At 39.3% G+C, this 22,352-nt stretch overlaps 1 protein-coding gene across 2 annotated transcripts in view; it reads right to left on the reverse strand.

Moving 5' to 3' along the window:
• Window positions 1–22,352, reverse strand: part of mtmr12 (myotubularin related protein 12) — a 79,080-nt gene that overhangs the window by 42,979 nt on the left and 13,749 nt on the right. For both annotated transcript variants that reach the window (XM_048531256.2, XM_048531246.2), the window contains exons 2-7: window positions 16,910–16,961; window positions 15,081–15,220; window positions 10,317–10,389; window positions 8,671–8,807; window positions 5,144–5,237; window positions 742–883 (exon numbers count right to left, since the gene is read on the reverse strand). In XM_048531256.2, coding sequence (XP_048387213.2) covers window positions 742–883; window positions 5,144–5,237; window positions 8,671–8,807; window positions 10,317–10,389; window positions 15,081–15,220; window positions 16,910–16,961 — 638 coding nt within the window. The remainder of the gene's footprint in view (window positions 1–741; window positions 884–5,143; window positions 5,238–8,670; window positions 8,808–10,316; window positions 10,390–15,080; window positions 15,221–16,909; window positions 16,962–22,352) is intronic.

Below are 22,352 nucleotides of genomic sequence, written 5' to 3' on the forward strand. Positions count from 1 at the left end.
ACAAAGTCTGCTGGATATTCCTGTCATTGTCCTATAATCTTTGATTGAAATCCTCACTGACTGAAAAGCTTTCCCACCTCAACCTTAAATATACTTCAGGACCTGGCCTCTACAGACCACTGCAGGAAGGTATTCTGCAGATTCAAGGACACATGTGGGAGATGTGGGTTTTAGTCATGGGCAACAGCATCAGTACTGGGAAAATACTGTTTTGTATTGAAGATTCAGTGTCACCTAAACAATCTCAAGATGGTCTTGAGAGCCACGTAACCAAACAAGTTGTCCAGATTTCAAAATGAATGAGGGCGAGAGTTCAAATTGGGAACATACTGAGAAAAAAAAACCAAACATCAAGACAAGGCCGAACAGAAAAGGTTTTAAATTATAGGAAATGATAAAACAGACATTGACGGGAAGGAATCCAAGTGCAAATCAACAAATGATTGATCTCATTGCTGTTTCTGGGGCTGGTTATACAAAATTAGCAGCTGGATCTCCCGACAGTATAGCCTGCAGCACTTGGATATTCTGTGATCATAAGAGGCTTTATAACTCCTCTGTATTCCTTGACTACATGAACCAATTATTGCCATGTAGGCAATTTCTTTTAGTAGGTAGGAGTCACGGGATGGTACTTTAAGTGCCAGGAAATGGTTTAGCAGGGGATCAAAGGATTCTTTTGGTGCTGTGCATTCTCAATAATTACAGAATATGATCTACGATTAAGTATTGGCTACTCACCTGGTGCTGATTTTATAATTTTCATTAATGGAAATTATTCTGTAAGTTAGCAGACCTCCAGTGCGGTCCAGCTCTCCTCGCCAATCATTTTTGGTTTCAAACATCACGGTTGGAGGATCATCTTCTATTCTTATGGGACCCACTGGGGGAGAAAAAGAAAACTTCTCATTGACAAAAAGACACTTGTCCACAATTCGTTAGACCATAAGATACAGGAACAGGAAAACATCATGCAGCTCAGGCTGAGACCATCACTGAGCTGATAATCCTTAACTCCACTTTCCTGTCATTTTCCTATAATCTTTGATTGAAATCCTCACTGATTAAAAAGTTTTCCCACCTCAACCTTAAATATACTTAAGGACCCGGCCTCTACAGACCACTGCAGCAAAGTATTCTGCAGATCCACTCTCAAGAGAAGTAGCTCCTCTTTATCTGTCTTAAATGGGTGTGCCCTTATTCAGAGAATGAGCCTTCTGATCATAGACACACAAAAAAAAGGGGAACAACCTCTCTGCAACTACCCTGTCAAGTTCCCTAAGAATCTTCTATGTTTTAATAAGGTCACCTCTCATTTTTTGACATTCCAATTATTACAGGGTCAACCTACTCAACCTTGATTCATAATTCAGTTCCTCCAAACTCAGGATCAACAGTGATCTTTCTCTGATGGACTGCCTCCAATGCCAGTATATCTTTCCTTAGATAAGGGAACTAAAACTGTTTATGGTATTCCAGCTGTGCTTTGTCTAGTACCTTGTATAGTTTTACTAAGACACCTTATTTTTATACTCCATTCTCTTTGAAATAAAAGCAGACATTTCATTTGCGTTCCCTATTACTTGAACTTGGATGTCAGCCTTTTGTAATTTATGCATTAGACTCCCAAATTCCTTCGTGCTTAATTTTTTTGCGGTCTTTTGCCATTTGAACAGTATTCAGCTTCTCTCATCTACCTGCCGAAGAGCATAACCTCACATTTTCCCCAGGATGATTTGGTTTTTTCAAATAGTTACATACAGGCATTAGCACTGAAAATGCTGTGGAGTTCTACAGGAGAACTAGGCACTTGTTTTATTAAATAAGTTACAAATGGATTTTGGCAGTGAAAACTGATACAAGAAGATTTCAAAATCATTAAACTGAGCAGGATACAAATGAAGAAATATTTACATTAATGGAACTACAATTAATATTTTTGCAACAAGAGAAAATTAAAATAAGTCAGATAACCAAAGCAAGTTGCTGCCAGTTAATAAGCAGAGAACTAACTTAATACATGTACATGTACTGTTTAAAGTGTTATTTGATAAAACAACACAAATTGTTTTGAGGCACTGCAAAGTTTAAATAATTTTTCCAAATATTTGTACTGTATACGATTTGTTGTTTACAGCTATTATTTTAAAAATAAGTAACAACAAGCTTACAGTGCTTAGCCAGTTTAAAAGCTTTTATGTCACAAAATAAAACAGACGAATGGGCTCAATTAGTTCAAAAATGTCACACAATTCAGCTCAGCTAAAAATCAAGAGACTCTCCAAGGGACTATGTTGAGAGACAATTGTCAGGGGCAACGCTATCTTTTGGATGACATGCTCAAAGGCCCCATCTGCCTGCTCAAGTAGATGTAAGGAGAGACTGTGGAAGCTAGTTGTGGCTGCTGGAGGCGAATCATCTCAGCTCCAAGACACCTCTGTATGAGCTGCTCTGGTTTGCTCAATACTATTTGGTGATTCCTCAGACATTTTAAAACAAAAACTCATGAGATCCAAGCATCATTGGCTGGTCAGCATTTAGTACCTATCTCGAGCAGTCCTTGAACTGAATGGTTTGCCAGCCCTTTTCAATGATTAACAGTGTTAGCCACATTGTTATGGGTCTCCTGTCACATGCTGGCTAGACGAGGTGAGGATCACAGATTTTCTTTCCTAAAAGGACATTATGAAACAGATGGATATTTATGACAATGGTTGACATTAGATCAACTTTTGATTCCAGATTTTTATTAACTCAAATTTCACTATCTGCCATGGTGACATTTGACCAATATCCCCAGAACATTAGACAGGGTTATGGATTACTAGCCCAGTGACACTACCACTATACCACCTCAGCTTCACATGATCTAGACAACATTCAGGAATGGCCTGATAAATCTCAGTCCCTACAGTATGGCATCAGGCCATTCGGCCCATCCATAACAGCTCTCTGACGAGCAGCCCACTCAGACACATGCCCCTTCCCTATCCCTGTGGCCCTGGATTTCCCCATGGCTAATCCACCTAGCCAGCACATCCTTGGACATTATGGGTAATTTATAATGGTCAATCTATCTAACCTACACATCTTTTTGATGTAGGAGGAAATCCATGCAAACACAGGAAAAGTACACGTAAGCTCCACAGTCTGTCACAAGGGTGGACTTGAACGCAGGTCCTTGGTGCTGTGCGGTAGCGGGGCAGCAGTGCTAACCACTGAGCCACCACGTTGCCCTGGGAAGTAACATTTCTGCCACAAATGCCATGAAATGAACATCTTCAAGAGAGAATCTAATCATCTCAACACATTCAAATTGGTACCATCACTGGATACCCCACTAGCAACATCCTAAGGGTTACTATTAACCATAAACTGAACTGGGCTAGCCATATAGCTATTGTGCCTACAAGAAGCGCAGAGGCTGGGAGTTCTGCATCAAGTAACAACTTCTGACTCCCCAAAGGCTGACCCCACAGCAATATGACTCAATACGCTCCAACAACATTCAAGGAGCTTAAAATCATTTAGGACAAAGCAACCCACTTAAATGATACTCCACTCAAAACCCTCAACATAAAGTCTTCCCTAAAACAGTAGTATGTGCCAACCATAAGATGACCTGCAGCAACTCTCCAAGGCTCCATTGGCTGCACCCTAAAAACTCAACTGCTACACCCAGGCCCACTACTGATGCATAGGAAAGGGACTACCTGCAAGCTCCCTTCCAAGTCATACACTATCCTGACCTGGAAACGTGTAGTGGAGGTACTGGTGCTAGACTGACGTAGACAAAGTCAGAAGGCTTCATCAAAGAAGCTGCACTCAAAAAGCTTGAGATTTCAAATAAACCTGTTGGACTATAACCTGGGTGTCGTGTAACTTTTGACTTTGAAATATAATACTGTTCGTTCATTGTTGGTGGGTCAAAATCCTGAAGCTCTCCCTCATTACATTGTGGGTGTCCCTACATTCCAAGGACAACAGCAGTTGACAAAAGGCAGCTCACAACCAACCTCAAGTACCATTAGATAGTGTTACAGTTAGGGTTAGCATTGAATGTTGGCCCAATGATATTGGCATCCCCTGAAAATAATACATTTTTAAAAGTTCAATAAATATTTGAGAATAATAACTGATAATGGGGCTGGAAAGCATTTGAAGTGACGTGATCTGATATTTCCCTGACACGTGGACGGGCCAAAGAGTCTACAGAAGCCTCATCTCATCATATTTCTTTGCATGTCCTTTATCTAAACAGTTCAAGAGTCTGGAGAATTGTCAAAGGGAAAAATTGTGTACCGAGCATATGAAATTAACTCATTCAGCAAATACAAGTCAATATGTTAAATGTCTTTAGAGCACATTATTTAGCACACCATATAGCTATTGTGCCTACAAGAGTAGCTCAGATGCTGGGAGCTCTGCATCAACTAACTCACCTTCTGACTCCCTAAAGGCTGACCCCACATCAAATGAAACACATCAATGTGCCTCAACACTCTCCAACAACATTGAAGATTCATAAATGTTTGGTGTCCCATTAAAAAAAATTGATTCAGTCTCTCTCAGTCCAGTGTCTCAATACATCATTACAGATAAACTTAAGTTGAATTTTAATCATTGTGCTGGTGCCAGCTCTTTACACTGTATCCTTTGATTTCTAATTATGGGAAATTCATTGTTTAAACAAAGCAATAATTTGAATGAGTAACTATTTGTGGGAGAGCAATCTGATTTTTTATTAACCCTCTGCATTCCACGGCGAGGGGGACTTTCCTCATCCTTCATTAGCAATGTACCAATCAATTGTCATCTCTATTGGATTCTCCTTAAAAATACCATTTTATTTCAGATGTTAAAATACCTTCCAAGGGTGGCTGAACTAACGATAACTGATTTCTCTCCACAGATGCTGTCACATCTGCTGTATTTCTCAAGCAATTTGTTTTTGTTTCTCAGATCTTTGTGACTTTAGTGGCATCATACCAAATGTTTCCAACCTTAGTAACTGGAGATGCAATTTTTACAGAACCAGGTTAGTTGCATTCAAACATAACACACACATGGAAACTGGTTGCAACAATGGCCAAAAACTACCAAAAGCGCTTTCAAGGTAAGCAGAGGATTTCTACAACATTACCTTTAAGACCACCTGCTGCACCAACATAGGGGAAAGCAAACAAACATTTTAAGGATGTTGGATTCAAACAATGATGAACTATCCCCTGGATCAGCTGGAGGAAAGAGAGGAAAACAGTGATCAATATATGCATTGAGAATTTACCAACTCTGTTGTTAATGGGGCATTTGATGGTTGTGGGGGCAGGGAGTGGTGGTGTTTGCAAGCGTGAAAGAGACAATGATTAGTCTATCCTTTATCATCTCAAAATAGGCAAGTTGTATATACAAATACAAACAGAAGCTGAACTGGCCAAAATATATTCAGGCTACACATTGTCCAAACAAAAAAGTAACTTTTTCACAATAAACACCTTCATACTATAAACAAAACAAAACAAAACGAAAGAACTGCAGATGTTGTGAATCAGGAACAAAAAACAAAGTTGCTGGAAAAGCTCAGCCGGTCTGGCAGCATCTGTGGAGGAATAAACAAACAGTTAGAGAGTTTCAGGTCTGGTGATCCTTCCTCAAATGTTCTGAGGAAGGATCACTGGACCCGAAACGTTACTGGTTTTTTTCCCCTCCACAGACGCTGCCAGACCTGCTGAGCTTTTCCAGCAACTTTGTTTTTCTTCATATTCACACGCGCACTTCCCCATCCCTTTTTAGCATCTGCTCCACCATTCAATCACAGCTAATAGGTTTCTCAACCTCATTCTCCCACTTTCTCATGACCCACTGCTCTTATCAGCAACCAACCTATTCTCAGCTTTCTCCTAGACTGCACCAAAACAGAGGGAGTCCTTACAAGTTGCACAAAAGACACTTATATATCTCTTTACCCATAAAGGTGAAGTACTCAATTCTCCATTTGAAATTGCACCATAGATTAAACAAAGTTAAGGTAATAACTGAAATATAAACATACCAAGGTCCTCCATAGACCACCATCTTAGCATTTAACTACACTACTTTTAATTCTTTGATACTCAAGTAGATCCCGCTGGGGCATTAGTTTTTAAGTGCCTTCAACTCAGGCCAGTGTGCAAGCTGGCATATTTTGGTCAGTAGACTAAACTCTTTACGTATTAAAACTCTAAGGAGTGGCTTTCTGATTTGGAAGGTAGGGAAGAAGGGAGAGTAGTTAGAGCTGTGTAGTAGTAATGTCACTGGGCTAGCAATCCAGATCCCCAGGCTAATCTACCAGTTGAAGTCCCAACATGCCAGCTGGTGGCATTTAAACTACTAATAAAGGTCTTGTATTGAAAGCTAGTTCCATAGGCTCAAAAATGATCATTGGTATAAAGGCCAATCTAGCATACTGGTGTCCTTCAGGGAAGGAAACCTGCCAATCTCACCTGCTTTGGCCTACACGTGACCCAAAGCATGTGATCAACATTTAACTGCCCCAGAAATGGTGTAGGAAGCCACTCAGCACCAGAGTAATTAGAGTTAGACAAAATGTCACCCACACCCTGAGAGAATAAATTGAAAAATAACTCGGATGTAGGGTCAAGTGTGCATCTCAACATTACATTTTTTGGATACAGTCACTGGGCACTGTGTTTGATGAATTAATGGCCAGGAACTACTTGAATAAGGACAGGAGGTGGGCTCAAGACTGGAACATTGATCATGTGGGGAAGAGGGGGCTTCCACCTTCAAATACCGTTTCAGTATTTGAAAATTATGTCATGTCAGCAAAAATAAAATTGTCACATGCCAGACCACCATTGCAGAGCAGTTTCTCTCTTCCCCACCCACATCCCAACACCACCCTCACCATCATCACCCACTTCTCCCTTGGGCAGTCTGAGGAAATAGTGTTAGTCAGCTCGACCAGTGGTGTCATAAAGGTGATCCTGGAATGCTGAATCCCTGAAGACTAATTCCAGGTAACTGCTATTCTCTGAATACTATGAGGTACGGCAGACCAACCTGGTCATTGGCCTCAAAATTCATCCCAATAACTACCTGTTATTCACAAGCAGGGGCACTGGGAAAGGTGTTAAAAGATTTACTTCCATGATACCAGAACTGAAAGGATGGAATCAGCAACCTGTAGCTGCAAAACATCTTCAAATATCTTACGGCACTCACAGGTAGGTTAAACAAAATTTGAGAGATCAGGGATCAAAGGAGGAGATTTAAACACGAAGATGAGATTTGCGATTGTGAGTATTTAGGATGAGGATCCAAGGTACAGCAACAAAACAACAGGTGCTAGATTACCATGACATGTGTCCCAACATGCCAGCTGGTGGCATTTAAACTACTAATAAAGGTCTTGTATTGAAAGCATGTGTCATGATAATCAGATGTCTGTCATAAGTAAAATATATTTAAATATAGCTATCCATCGTATTGTGGCACAGGAATATGGAAAAACACAACCTATGTGGATTAAAATGTAAGTGGTCTGATTAGTAAATTCTCAGTTGACAAAAACTGGACGAGTTGTAGATAGTGAGGAAGGTTATCAAATGACACAGCAAGACATGGATCAGTTGGAAAATTGTGCAGAGAAATGGCAGTTAGTGTTTAATCTGGTCAGGTACAAGATGATGCACTTTAGGAGCTAAAGTACAAGAGGACAATAAACAGTAAAATGGCAGAATGCCTCACAAACATCAAGAAACAATGGAATCTTGGGGTGCACATCCAAAGCTCCCTCAGAGTGGCAACACCAATAGACAAGACAGTATACATGGCAAAGGTGGCATACCATATGCTTGCTTTAATTGGTTGGGGTATTGACTAAAAAAGTTGGCAAGTCATATTGCAGTTAGACCACATGTTGAGTATGGTGTGTAGTTCTGATCATCACACTATCAGATGTGGACGCTTTGGAGGGTGCAAAACAGATTTACCAGGATGCTGATGACAACAGTGTGGAGCTGGAGGAACACAGTAGGACAGGCAGCATCAGAGCAGCGGTAAAGTTGATGTTTTGGGTTAGGACCTTTTTATAGCTACCATGAGAGGTTGGACAAACTTGGATGGATTTTAGAGCATTAGAGGCTTGGGGGGGGGGGGGGGGGGGGGGGCAGCAACCTGATAGCAATAAAAAAAAAGTTACGAGAGGCATGGATAGGGTGGACAGTCAGAGACTTTTTCTTCCATGGTGGAAATGTCGAATACTAGGGGACACAGTTTAATGAGCGGTAGGGGCAGGCGGAGAGTTAAAAGGAGAAATACAAGGCAAGTTTCCTTTTTAAAAAGGAGAGGGCAATAGGTGTCCAGAATGCACTGCCAGAAGAGATGACAGAAGCAAATATGATAGCAACCTTTGAGAACAAACAGGAAAGAGAAAGATATGGACTACGTGCAGGCAGATGGCAGTTTCTCATAGTATCACGGTAGCTGTAGATACGTTGGGCTGAAAGGCCTGTTCCTGTGCTGTGCTGTTATTCAGTGCTATAGAACATAGCTTGAAGGATACACAAAAAAGGTAGATAAAAAGGATGGCAGGGCAAACTTGTAAAGAACCTATTTGAATAAATTGCAAGTGAGGCAGGAAATTAGATAGTTATAGTTCTCATTTACCCTTCTAGCATCCTCTTCCTTAGTGTATCTTAAGCCAAAGTGAAAGACTCGGAAATCTTTACAATACAGCAGAAGCTTCTCAGGAATTTTGTTCTTTACAGCACCTGGTAGGAGCGGCTTCTTTTTATCATCATACACTACAAAGAAAACCATAAAATGTTACGTAATTCTTACACATGAAGCAATAAAACGTGAAAGATGATCTTCAGCTACAGTTATTGTTGTAAAACATAACAGTATATTACATGCTCCCGTCTCAACATTACCCCTCCAATACAGAGCTTATTTATCAATTTGTTAACCAGCAAGTCAAGAGTGGTGTTTGAATAGATCAATTTTAAGTCAGTTTAATAAACTGAACAATATTTGAGGATGTGTTTTTGGAGCACCTTCTTATAACATTCCAGAATGTCTACAAATCTTGTCATTTCTAAATTCAGCAGCGTGTCATTTTACAGTATGAGCTGAGAACAAAGGCTGCCATGCAGATAAAACAGAGGATCCAAACAAAAAGGGATCTACATGTCAATAAACAGCAAAGAAGAGCAAAATGCATTTCCATCACTGAAACCGGAGCCAACTGAGAAATTATTTGCAGGGAACTTAATTTTTAGGTAACTATTACTACCAAATGTCAATGTGGTATAACTGGTATCTCTAGGCTTAAAGAACAAACAGTTCTGGATGCAAGATTGCTTGAAAAATTATCTGGACTGTCACACCAGTACAGTGCTAAAAGATCAACATTGCAGGAGGTGGTAACCTTCAAAATGAGACATTAACCAGGGGTTCCATTTGCCTGTTCAGACACAAAGGCCCACTGACACTATTCAAAGTTCTTGTGAAGTCCAAAGAGAACATCTCTTCCTTTACCAAAGCAACTTTTGAGGTGTGGGATTTGATCATTCATTTTACTTGCCTTTTTTGAACAATCCTGCTATGTAAAATGGGCTGTGCTATTGTAAGCAAAATTCCAAACAAGATCAGATGTGGAAATGCAGACAAATTACTACAAAAAAAAATGCATGACTGAGGTAAATGTTATTGACATAATGCAGTCTTTTGTTACTTGCATCTCAAATAGCTACTGGATTTTTTCACTGAAGTAATTATTCTCCAATACTCCTCTTAGATTTATTTTAAGGTGATGTTTGACATCTGATGAATATTGCAACTAGCTGGACTTCTGTTGTCAAAATTACTGACCTTGTTTTTTAAATAACAAGATTATTGAACCTCTGACACCAAGTCAATTATCACAGACTTTCCTATTAAAACCTTCCCTCTACCCTCAATCCCTGCAGGCATTTATTCCTTGCAGCCTCTATACAGGATCTTCAACGAAATGACTTTTGTACATTAGCAGGGAATAACAGCAGGCAGGTGAATGATAAAGTTAAGATTCCATGATCTAATGGAATAACAGAATAGACTGAGGTGGCTGAATGGCCTATTCTGGTTCTCTATTTCCTATGGATTTGGCTGCAAACTGGGCCAACTCAAACCCTCCAGTCTACTTTCCCATTCAATTAGTCATTCCTCAGACAACTAGACTGCTATAGCAACCTATATCCTCTGAAAGATCAGTTTGTACACAAATAGAAACAAAACTACAATGACTAAAACTCTATGCATCGTCATATTACCTCCAAAGATCTGGTCCACACAGTGCAATGAGATATCATTTTCACCCATCAGTTTATTCCTGTATGATTGTTCCTAGAATGCAAAAAATTTAAAAATTAAAAATTTAAAAATCAATGCCTAAATCTTCCTTCTTAGTGTAGCAATCTAACTTGTAGATCTTAACACAGGGTAAATTCTACAAGTGTTTCATAAAATAAATTCTTTATTACTATTACAGCCTAAGATCTGAAGAGTAGTTTGATTTTATTCATTCATGGGATGACAGTGCCAAAATTATTTGCCCATCCTTATTTGCACTCAAGGAGGTGCCGCTGAGCCTTCTTTGTGAACCAGCATAATTCAGCTGGTGTAGGAACACTGCAGAGTGTCGAGAAGCGAATTCCGGGATTTTAACACTGCAACACTAAAAATATGGTTCAAAAATCAAGATGGCACAGGATTGGGAGAAAAATGTGGAGATGAAATTCCTATTCGTCTGCTGCCTATACATGTTCTTACATTCTTATTCCTAGACATATTCTTCTAGCTGTAGGCAACTGTGAATTTGGTAGGTGTTGAAGAATTATTATTGCCTATCTGAAATTTGAATAGAGCAACAGTTCCCTCTTGAAAAAATGAACTGAAACATCTATTAGCACACCTGATAAAGGAAATAAATCAGTCATATTATTACATCATAAATTTACCTATTATACTCAATTAACTTGAAGTGTCTGTATAAGATCTAAGAGGTTCACCCTTCATTCTTGCCTGCCCAAGGACTTCAATGATTCTCAATTATTCCTTACTAAATTTTAATTAAAAATGATACTGGGAATTATACTTCCAAGAATGCACATTGTACTTCGATTGCATCCATCAGGAACAGTCTTCAGCCAAAATTTTCAAACGGTTTCTCACTTTATCTTAGGTAATTAATCTAATAGAGGACACCAGTTTCTTCCTTATCTCTATAATGCGTTTACAAAGCAAAACAAGTTGAGAACAATATCAAACTATGCACTCACTCATTCGAGTAAGATACACCTGCCTCCGAGTCAAACCTCCAATTTGTGTGCTCCAGCCATCTGATTTCAGTTGCCAAATTAATTTTAACCTGAATCCTTCAATTTCCAGGAACCAGAGTGGAAGCTTTGCAGACTAATTAAGTAAACTGCAGTAAACATGGATATTTTCAGCAAAGAAGGAACCCATGCAGTTAACTGCGCCTGTGCCAGCTGGAAAACAGCAATTGTATCCACTGCCACTTTCCAGCTCTTGGTCCATTGTGCTGACGGTTATAGAACAAAGTAATATCCAAATTCATGAAAGTTTTGCTTTCCAATTCTTTCATGCAGTTTCAAATCCTCACCACCCTCAAAACAATGACAACTCCCCAATAATCTTGGTCTCGCTACCAAATTTCTGAAATCTATTGATCCCTTTCCCCAGCCCAATGTTATCAAACTCTCTGCCTCATTTCCAAAAAGAACTCCATTCTATTTGCATATAAAAACTTTAGTTGTAACAACATCTGTGACATCTACATAAACGTTTCATCTGTACTACTATATTTAATATTTCATGTAAGATGATGAACTTTAAACGATATTCATACTCAATGAATGACAATAATCAATTTCAATCTACATAAAAACTAATCAGATACAAATCAGAGTGGCACAGGTGCCTTCATGAAGCATTCAGAATGCTCTGCAATCATTTGTTCGAGCTACAAGTTATACCAAACTTGGAATTGCAAATTGCAACAGGATAAATCATCTGAGCAAAGGCACCCCAATAGAGCTGAACTTTACACCGACCTTGAAAAGGAAAGTGAGTGGTCTAAAGCGAGTATTTTAAAAATAAAGACAACTACGTGGATGCAAGATTGGAGCTGGCTGAAGTGCACTGGGATACTGGGTGAGGAAACAAATCACTTGGCATTGGCAGACATTTAAGGCAATGTTTCATTATCTGTGGTTAACTACAGAAGTTAAGGCAAAAGCATTTAATTGTTCAAAGATGAGTGACGGGTCAGATGCTTGAACAGAATGTGAACAACTGCAGTGTATGCTACAAAGACCAAGAGGGTTAGCACTTGCACATAAGGCCAGTGAGTGTTAGCATTGTTCACCAAGACACTGGATCAGCAATTAGCTTGTGGCAAGTTGCCATGACCACAAGGGAACATTCCTGGCTGCAATAAAAGCAAGCTTTGGCTGGCAGTGGGATTAATATAGAGCGGTGCTCCAAAAACAGATCAGGTTTATTATCAGGAGGAAGGTGGAGAAAAAAAAAAGGTGATTCAGACAAAAGGGACAGGAAGGCTCCAGCTCCTTCCCAATTGCCAAGACCAAGGAAAGTCGTAAAGAAAATGAAGAAACCTACAACCTAAAAATGTCACAAGTATAAAAGTCTGAAATTCCTCTCAGAGCCACCACATTAATTTTTGAAACTTCACTGCAGTCTGGAAAGGTTTCAGACAGGAAAGCTCATTTATTGACGATTCAGGAGGAGTTGTGGTTTTTTTGGGGAGGGGTGTTAACCAGAAACCACAGGCCAGTCATGATGCCTTTTCTCATGGGGAAAAGGTTTAAATCAATCATGAAGCAGCTTACAGCTGAATACTTTAAAAACTCAAGCACCACAAACATAGTTGAAAGCAAAATAAATCAACTCGAAACTCAAACAAGAGCCCACTGACTGCTGATATGAAATGTTACTGGGTGATCAAACAATGTGTACTTTAAACAAGCTGATTAGTCTGCACACCGTTTGCTTAAGCTATGTCACAGAATTTGTACCAACAAAAGTTGTACTAGGTGCAGGAGTAGGCCATTCAGCCATTTAAGCCCACTCTACCATTCAAGACAATCGTGCCTGAGCATCTATCCTTCCCACTTTCTCCCCAAATTGTATGATCCCCTTAGCCCCAGGAACCAACAGCTTTGGGGCAGAATTCCACAGCTCCACACACTTTGGGTGAAGGATTTTCTCACCTCAGTCCTAAATGCCCCAATATCCTTAAGCTGCGACATCTGGTTCTGGACATGACAGGCATTGGGAACATCCTAACTGCTCTTATCCAGTCCCATTAGACTTTTATTGGTTTCTATGAGATCACTTCTCATTCCTCTAAACTCCAGTGACGACAATCCTAACCAATTCAGTCTTTACACACATCAGTCCTGCCAGCCCAAGAATTAATGAACCCTTCAGTCTGGTAAATCTTTGTTGTACTCCCTCCATAGCCAGAGCATCCTTCCTCAGATAAGATAGAGAACTGTACACAATACTCAAGGTCTAGTCTCACCAGAGCCCCCTGTACAATTACAGCAAGATACCCCACTTCTGTAATTAACTCCTGTCCTATGAATATGAACATACTATTTGCCTCTTTACTGCCTGCTGCACCTGAGCGTTTACTTTTAGCCACTAGTGTACAAGTACAACTCCCATTTTTCCACTCTATTGTGAGTCAGATAACAATCTGTCTTCCTGTTTTTGCTACAAAAGTGAATAGCGTCACATTTAGCCACATTATACTTTAATTGCCATGCAATTGTCCACTTACTCAGCTTGGCCAAAAATCACAATGAAACACCTCTACACTCTATTCACAGTTCACCCTCCCAACCAGCTTCATGCTGACTATAAAAGTGGAGATGATATATTTAGTTCCCACATCTAAATCATCACCTATTATTGTAAATAGGTAGGGTACAAGGAAGAGATTGATCAAGCATAAATTCATGCTGATTCTGTCCAGTTGCATCACTGGTTTCCCTTGTGATCTGCTATTAGATCTTTTACAAGCGACTCTCACATTTTCCACATTTTTTTTTTTTTTTACAGCAGGCTAACCAATTTATAATTCCTTTTTCTCGGTTTTCAACCGAGAACTAAAGATAGAGTGATGGAGAAACTCAGGAGGTCTGGCAGCATCTGTGGTCCATGAAACTGAGTTAATATTTCAAGACAAGCATCATTCTTCAGACCTTGCTTTATCCCCCCCAAAATAGTGGGCCATTTGTTCCAATCCACAGGAACTGTTCCAGAATCTACAGAATTTAGAAAGCTGACCACCAATTCATCCATTACTTCTTGGGTCCTTCACTACTATGGAGATGTAGACTGTCTAGTCTGGGGATTCATCAGCTTTCAGTCCCATTGGTTTCCACAACACTATTTCCCTATTAATATTGATAGCCTCCAGTTCTTCCCTTTCACTAGATTCTGTATTCTAACATTTTTGGTACATTATGTGCCCTCCTTTGAGGAGGCAGAGCCAAAACAAGTACTTAATTGGCATGCGATCTCTTGGTTCCCTATTATAACAACTTACCCTGTTTCTGACTAGAGCAGACATCAGACATAACCTGTCTGATTCTGCAAAGGAAAATGTACAGCACAGAATGAAACCATTCAAAAAAAAAAGTGCAATGCAGTATTAATATCATTTAGAACGTCACCCATGTCCCTTTCTATACACAGTTTACCTTGGTCAATCCATGACAACAGTTTCCTTTGCTCCAAAGTAACTTTCCAAACCAAGATGTATATTATCCCTCTAAATGTTTTCTCCAATAATTTGCTGACTAGGTTTTAATGTTCAGGATAACTCTTTTGTACATGTTGCCATTGCGGGTCTACTTTCAGTTTTCTCAAACACACAAGTACTGCCCAGAAGCAGAGAGTTCAGTCCTTTCAAATTTCTAACTCTTGCACCAGCACTCAAGTAAAACACGATCCAGAGTAATATGTTCTTAAATAACACTTACCACCTCATCCAACAACTGCTCAGCACTTAAAAAAGAGATTTTGAAGTTGGTACAGATGAGCTTTCCATAAAAGCCTTTTTGTAAGGAATCTTCACGACTGAATTTCACCACCGTGTTTGCCTCGCAGATTACAATTTCTCCTGTCAGACAAGAGAGAGAAGTGAACAGCAGTGAGAAGAAGAATAGGGAGAACTGATCAAATAAAGTATTCATAATTGGCATTTGAAATATGGAAGGCCAAACAAACTTGCATTCATCTTGTCTCTCAACCTTCATTTAGCTGAATCCTTTATCCATTCTAATTAATTACCTCAGCACTTTAAAGAAATGGTCCAAGAGCTTTAACAAGGGGATCTAGAACCAGACAATACGCAAGCTGATATCCAAATGGATCCATGCCTGTGTTTATGCTTCACTTGAGCTTGCCATTCATCTTTCCCCTTCTAAACCTACAATCATAACCATTTCTTGTGATTGAGGGGTTTCCCTTCAAAACGCATTCATCAACCAATCCCTGCAGTAGAGAGTTCCACATTCTCACTACCTTTTCAGGTAAGAAAAATTCAGAGCGTTCTTGAATCCTATATGGCATGTGACATTGTGGAATCCCTAATGCAGCAGATTCACATGGAATTTCCCCATAAAGAATGGAAGTCAAACAACAACTGAATCCCAGAAGGTATCTGGATGGGTATATGAATAGCAAAGGCTGAGGGGGATATGGACCAAATGCAGGCAAATGGGACTAGATTTATTTGGGATATCTGGTCAGCATGGGCAAGTTTGACCGAAGGGTCTGTTTCCATGCTATACAGCTTTATGACTATACTGCGTAACTCCTCAAGCCCAAGACCCTCATCTTTACCACTCCAAGTATCCATTCTGAAAAAAAAAATTTTTTTTTTAAAAAAAAAAGTTGAGTCCAGTGAAGTAAACAGTTACTCGGTTAAAAAAACCCAGCCTCCCTAAGTAACTGCTCATACTGGAGTTACTGAACTCAAAATATTAACTGTATTTCCCCTCTCAAGAGGCTGCCAGACCCACTGAGGTTCTCCAGCAATTTTTCCTCCAGTGACTTTGACTCAACCAACAACCTACCATTGAGCCAAGGATGACCTTTCACATTAATTGTCCAGTAATTGGGTTTCAGTAATTTTATCATAGCTCCTGCATTTGATATCCATATTAGATGTGAAGAAACTACTCCATTGTAGTAAACAAAGAGCTTGCAAAATGTTTAGTCATATCAGCTGCAACAGGAAAATACAAGTTGTCCATTTTAATAATGTTGCGTTAACAAAACAACATTAACAGTTTCTCTTTTGTTAAACCAAAGTTGTTTCAATTGTTCATTAATAGTTGCTCCAGTCAAGAGAGGAATGCAGTACAAGAATGTTCGAGCAAATTTATGTTTTGATCAGTTAAACGTTCTTAAATTGTTTGCCACTAGGGTGCAGTAAATACTAATAATTTTGAATATTAAAGAGCAAATGCAATTTTTTTCCCCCCGGAGTAACAACAGTTCATGGCAGAAAGAACACAGTGAGCCTATGTTCATAGATGACAGCATGATCAGTGACCTTATCATCCCATTTTTATCTTCATTTCTCTTGCAGGTACTAATTCATTTGGCCAAACCTTGAACTGTTTTTAAATGCTTGATCTTCACAATATTTAAGTTGATGGGTCATAACCATTAGCCAATCTGAACATGAAGTGTTTCTTCCAAAAATGATCAAGTGGAAACTGTTGACTGACCTTCTCTCCTCAGCACTTAAGGAAACAAGGCTTTTAATATATAAATCTTGTGGAAGAAACATTTAAATTACCTGGTAGTAAGTGTGGCTTCAACTCATCATTAACATTTTCTTTTTTAATTTCCTGGAATAAAAAGAGAGACAGATTTTCAAGCACGGATTCAGATAGGATATCTTAAAAGGAACATAGCGAATTGGAGTTAAAGAAAATTTAAATCAAGATAAAGTCATACATTCATTCAGCATGGAAACAGACCCTTTGGTCCAGCCAGGCATCCCAGTGTGACCTAGTTCCATCTGCCAGCCCATATCCCTCCAAACCCTTCCTATAGATATACCCATCCAGATGCCTTTTAAATGCTTAATTTTAACCAGCCTATCACTTCCTCTGGAAGCTCATTCCATACACGCACCACCCTCTGCTTGAAAAAAAAGTTACCTTTCAGGTCCTTTTTAACATCTTTTCCCTCTCACCTTAAACTTAGGCCTTCTAGTCTGGGGCACTCCCATCCTAAGAAAAAGCCTTAAACTGCAGCGAATAGAATCCTAACCGACCTAATCTCTCTTCGTTGGTCAGTCCCGATATTGCAGGAATCAGTCTGGTAAATTTTGTTGCATTCCCTCTATAGCCAGATCATCCTTCCACTGGTAAGGGGACTAAAACTGCACACAACCCTCCAACGGCAGTCTTATCAAGGCCCTTAACAATTACAGCAGGACATCCTTACTCTTGTTCTCAAATGCTCATTCTCATCAACACTCTCCCTGTCTTCCCCAATTTTTTCAGCTCCTCTTCTCAATTACTGATTTTCCCTGGCCAGTTAGAAAAGCTTATTTTTCTTCATTCTCACTGCAGCCCCTCATGGTGATACCAGTTATATGGAATGTGTATGCCAAACACTGCATTATCCAAATTACTTTGAAACTATTCCGCAAAAGCACTGGGAACACAGTCCCTCAAATATACCCAGATGGAAATTCAACTTTCACTCAAAGCACTGGTTGAATTCTGTCTGCAACTGAGAAAAGGCAAAAATGATTCTACACTTCGAATGTTGCTTGTTCTGTGGGATCTTGTTGCACAGGGTTAAATCAGATAACAAATGTAATAATGTGCTCAACCAAATTACCACAAATCTACAGTGTGAACAATAACAACATGACCAACTTAACATTTGAGATGGCATCATGGTGTTCCTAATATCCTTGGTCAAACATTTTACAAAGTACAAAATTCTATTTGTCTAAATACGGAAAAAGGAATGTCAGAAGAAAAAGTATAAAATTTTATTCCTAACATGCCCGACAAATTTTCCCTTTACTTTCCCAAAGAAATGGACTTCCTTCTACAGGGGGACCTTTAATGGTACTGAAAAAAGTGTATGAAGAATGGGTTAACCTAAAAGAAGATGCAAGAAAAAAAACAGTAGGCCATTCAGCCGATCCAGTCTGTTCCAGTCAGAGATCATGGCTGATCAGATAGTCCTCAACTCCCCTCTCCTGCCTTGTCCCAATAAATTCCTGATCAAGAAAAAAAAGCCAAAAGTTTCGAAACTTTAAATATTTTGAACGACCCAGCCTCTTTAGTCAAGAATTCCACAGCTTTACAGCCCTCAAGAAAATTCCTCCTTATCACTACCTTAAATGTGTGACCCTGAATTGAAATTAAGTACAATGGAAGTTGTTTCCCTGTGGGAGATTCTAGCTTGCCGTATCTACCTTGTCAAGGCCCCTAAAAAAAAAGCTTAAACTTTCAGTAAAATTGCCTCAAATTCTAAACTTGACTACAGACCCAACCTACTCAACACCTCCTCATAAAAGAACCCTTTCACATTCAAATCAACTTAGTGAAGCTTCTCTAGACTGCCTCCAGTGCCAAATTTTTCCTGCTGAACACAAAACTAACGCATAAAACTGGAGAAAATCAAAAACCCTGTACAAGCTTTCAAACCAAAAAACCTATTACTGAAGACTTGTGTATAGCTCAAACTATCTGCACATAAAAAACTCTACTTCATAAATGAAGTCATCTTTGTGCCAACATTTAACATTGAAACAGTTCATTAAATAAAAATTGTATAAACATTCTTACTTGAATTGCTGCTGCACACTATGTCCGCCATACCACAGTGAAACACGAATCAGTTTCTTCAATTCTGCCCTCAACTCAAGTTATTAACCCATTACTGCAGTATTAGTTATGTTACAGGATAAGAATTTTAGGTGGTCATGAGTTCAAATCTCAGCATAGGTGTTGTGAAATTGATCACTGTTCCAGAAAGTTTCAAGACTGTTTCAAACAAGTCACCTTTGTTCATAAAGGTTTTTCTAGGGAAAGCTGGTCACCAATTAGGTTTGCATTTGGGCTTACAATGTAGTTCACTTACCAGTAGTATCTCACATTCACAATCAGAGCATCGTTCTTTGCGAACAGAAAAACTTGTGTCCACACATTGCAACTTTACAGCTAAAACAAATCTCGGGAACAGCCATTCCCTGGTGCATTCACAATGGCAATGCCTCGACCAGAATCAAGGTTTACCAGGTTTGAACTTAAACAAAAGCTTGGCAGTTAAAGTATCCCCTAGTGCATTCTCCTTGCCAAAATCTGTATTGCAGTTCACTTGCTAGCCACTAAGCACCCTCTCTGCATGCAACAAACTGCTGTTTCCTTCGAAGTTTGGTACTTTGGCAATTCCATTCTGATGGATCCGAGGCCAAAAGCTTGGACAGCATCTTTCAGCTTATTTTCTTAGAAGAGTTTACTTATTTTCTAATAAAAAGTTCCATCAACAGAAATACTGAAAATCATCTTACTCAAGGGTTGAGTCTCTGCAAACAAGAGAAGCAAATTACATCATTAGTGCAACTATTTTGGCTGTGGGAGAAAGTTTTTGGGACCTTTGCCAATGGTTTTCAGAGTAACAAAAACTGGAAATGCTAGTAGCGTAAGTGGACAAGGAAGGAAGCTAAAAAAAAAGAGAGACAACCCAAGATTTAAAAGGTACTCGCTGATTTAAATGAATGTGACAATCATGAATCTCATTGTGAACAACAGATTCACCAAAAGAGAAGGGAATAAAATGTGTCAAGCACAGAAAGAACTCTATTCCTCCAAGAGATGTTGCAGAACTTTCAAATATTGGGTTGGAAAAACACAGAATTCAGATTTATGTCAAAAGATAAAGACAGCATGAAGGACTTCATTTAAAAAAAAACACACAACAGGTTTGGTCTAGGAATGCTTGGAGTGTAGTGAAGACAGATGATTAGATTACACAATTGTTGACAGAAAAAGAAAGTTAACCAACATAACAACAGAAGAGAGCAGTAGGAGCAGCTGATTCTACCTTGAAAAGAGCCAGTAAAGGTCACGGAGTCATAAGGTCTCCTTCCATGCTGTAACAATGCTATGATATATTAACTTGAACAGAAAGACACCAGAAATGTGACAGTTCCATACACAGTGATTCCCTCTTTGTTGAGCAAGAGTGTCAGTAGTTTCAGATGATCAAAATCTGACATAGACCTTGAAGCATTCGATGAACCAATCTGATGGAAATGACCTATTCCCATTACTTCATTCTGTATAGTTCCTTTCGTAGTGCCATCAACATTTCAGCATTAAAAAGCATTTCCAAGGTAGTCACTAATTAAAATGAAATTAAGCAATTTAGAAAGCTCATGGAAAAGTTCTTGAGATTCGTTAGCAGAAGGAGGAGTCCATCTAAATATTGGGATTATTTACAAAACATTTACACGTGCTTGCCTTCCTGCCAATTTTCCAAGTTTGCAGATGACACAACTAAATGGTATTGTTTGTAGTGAGGATAATGTAAAGAGGCTTCAAGGCACTATAGACTGGCTGAGCAAGCAAGCAAGAACATGGCAGACAAAACATAATGCGACCAAAGTTCAAGGTTATACACATTGGTAGAAGGACTGAAGGTGGGTGTATTTCTTAAAAGAACATCAAAATCTTCCCAAAGTCTCAAAAAGGACACTGGTTTCCTTGTGTGCAAATCATTCACAATTGACATGATGGTGTAGCAAGTAAAAACAAAGGCAAACAGAGTACTCTTTATCCCTTGTCATTAATGGGATGAGGCTTTACTGGTTAGGCAGCATTTATTGCCTATCCCCAATTGCCCAGAGTCAACCACATTGCTGTGGGTCTGGAGTCACATGTAGGCCAGACCAGGTAAGGACGGCAGTTTCCTTCCCTAAAAGGATATTAGTGAACTAGATGGGTTTTTCCAATAATCAACAATGGATTCATGGTCATCATTGATCTGTTAATTCCAGATATTTATTGAATTCAAATTCCACAGCCATGGTGGGATTCGAAGCTTTGTCTCCAGAACATTATCTGGGTCTCTGGATTAACAGTTCAACTATATCATCACCAGGCCATTGCCTTCCCTCTGACCTTTAGTGCAAGAGGATTAGAATACAGGAGTGAAGATGTCTTGCATTGACTGCACAGATCTTTGAGATGAAGTTGGATCACCTTACCCAAGGCAGTATATACTTAGCACTGATGAAGTGCAGAAGAGGTTCAACAGATTAGTTCCTTGAAGGGTGGGATGGGTCAGGACTGAGCGAGAGATTTCAGAAATTGGACCTGTATTTGAGTTTAAAAGAACGAGAGATGATTACCATTTGGTGCTTGAGTCCTTTGCTTGAAGTGTACATTAATGACCTAGACACAAACATTTGATCAGTAAATTCACAGTTGACACAAAAATTGATGGTGCAAAGAGCAGGGAAGAAAGCCATTGAGTACTATAGATGGGCTGGTCAGATTTAACCCTGAGGTATGAGGTGATGTATTTTGACAGGAAGTACACAATGAATAGAATACTATGTACTACACGGAATGAGAAGGACCTTGGAGTCCATGTCCACAGAAGCTTAGAGGCAACAGGGCAGGTGGATAAAGAGGTTTAGAAAGCATTTGGGATCCTTGCCTTTAATAGTCAAGACACGGAATACAAGAGCAGGAAGATTATAAAGTTAAGCGTTAGGCCACATGTAGAGCATTGCATGCATTTCTAGTCATCACACTACAAAGGAAGATATGATTGCTTGAGTGGCTGTAAAGAATTTTCACCGCAATTTGTCTGGACTGCAGCACTCCAAGTAGGAAACTACTTGATAGGGAAGCAACCCAAGCCTTCAAACAGAAAACGCAGAAGGGTGACTGGATTGAGGTATACCAAAAAAAAGGAGGGACAATGACTAAATTAGGACTATCACTTTTTTCAAAAAAATTCACTTAATATTGCATTAGTCCACAGTGAGCATAAACAGTTGTCAAATCATTCGGATTCTAAATGTAAACAAACATATTGTAACATGATCAAGCTGAGTCAGCAGTGGTTCACAATTCTTTCAGGTGGTAACAAGCATGATGGTTGGAGGGGAAGCAGTGTATATAATACGTTTGGATTTCCAGAAGGCATTTGCTAAGTTTGACATATTTGGCTACCTCAGAAAAGAGTTCATGGCGTTG

The sequence above is a fragment of the Stegostoma tigrinum genome, chromosome 1 (genome assembly GCF_030684315.1).
Source record: "Stegostoma tigrinum isolate sSteTig4 chromosome 1, sSteTig4.hap1, whole genome shotgun sequence".
Taxonomy (NCBI): domain Eukaryota; kingdom Metazoa; phylum Chordata; class Chondrichthyes; order Orectolobiformes; family Stegostomatidae; genus Stegostoma; species Stegostoma tigrinum.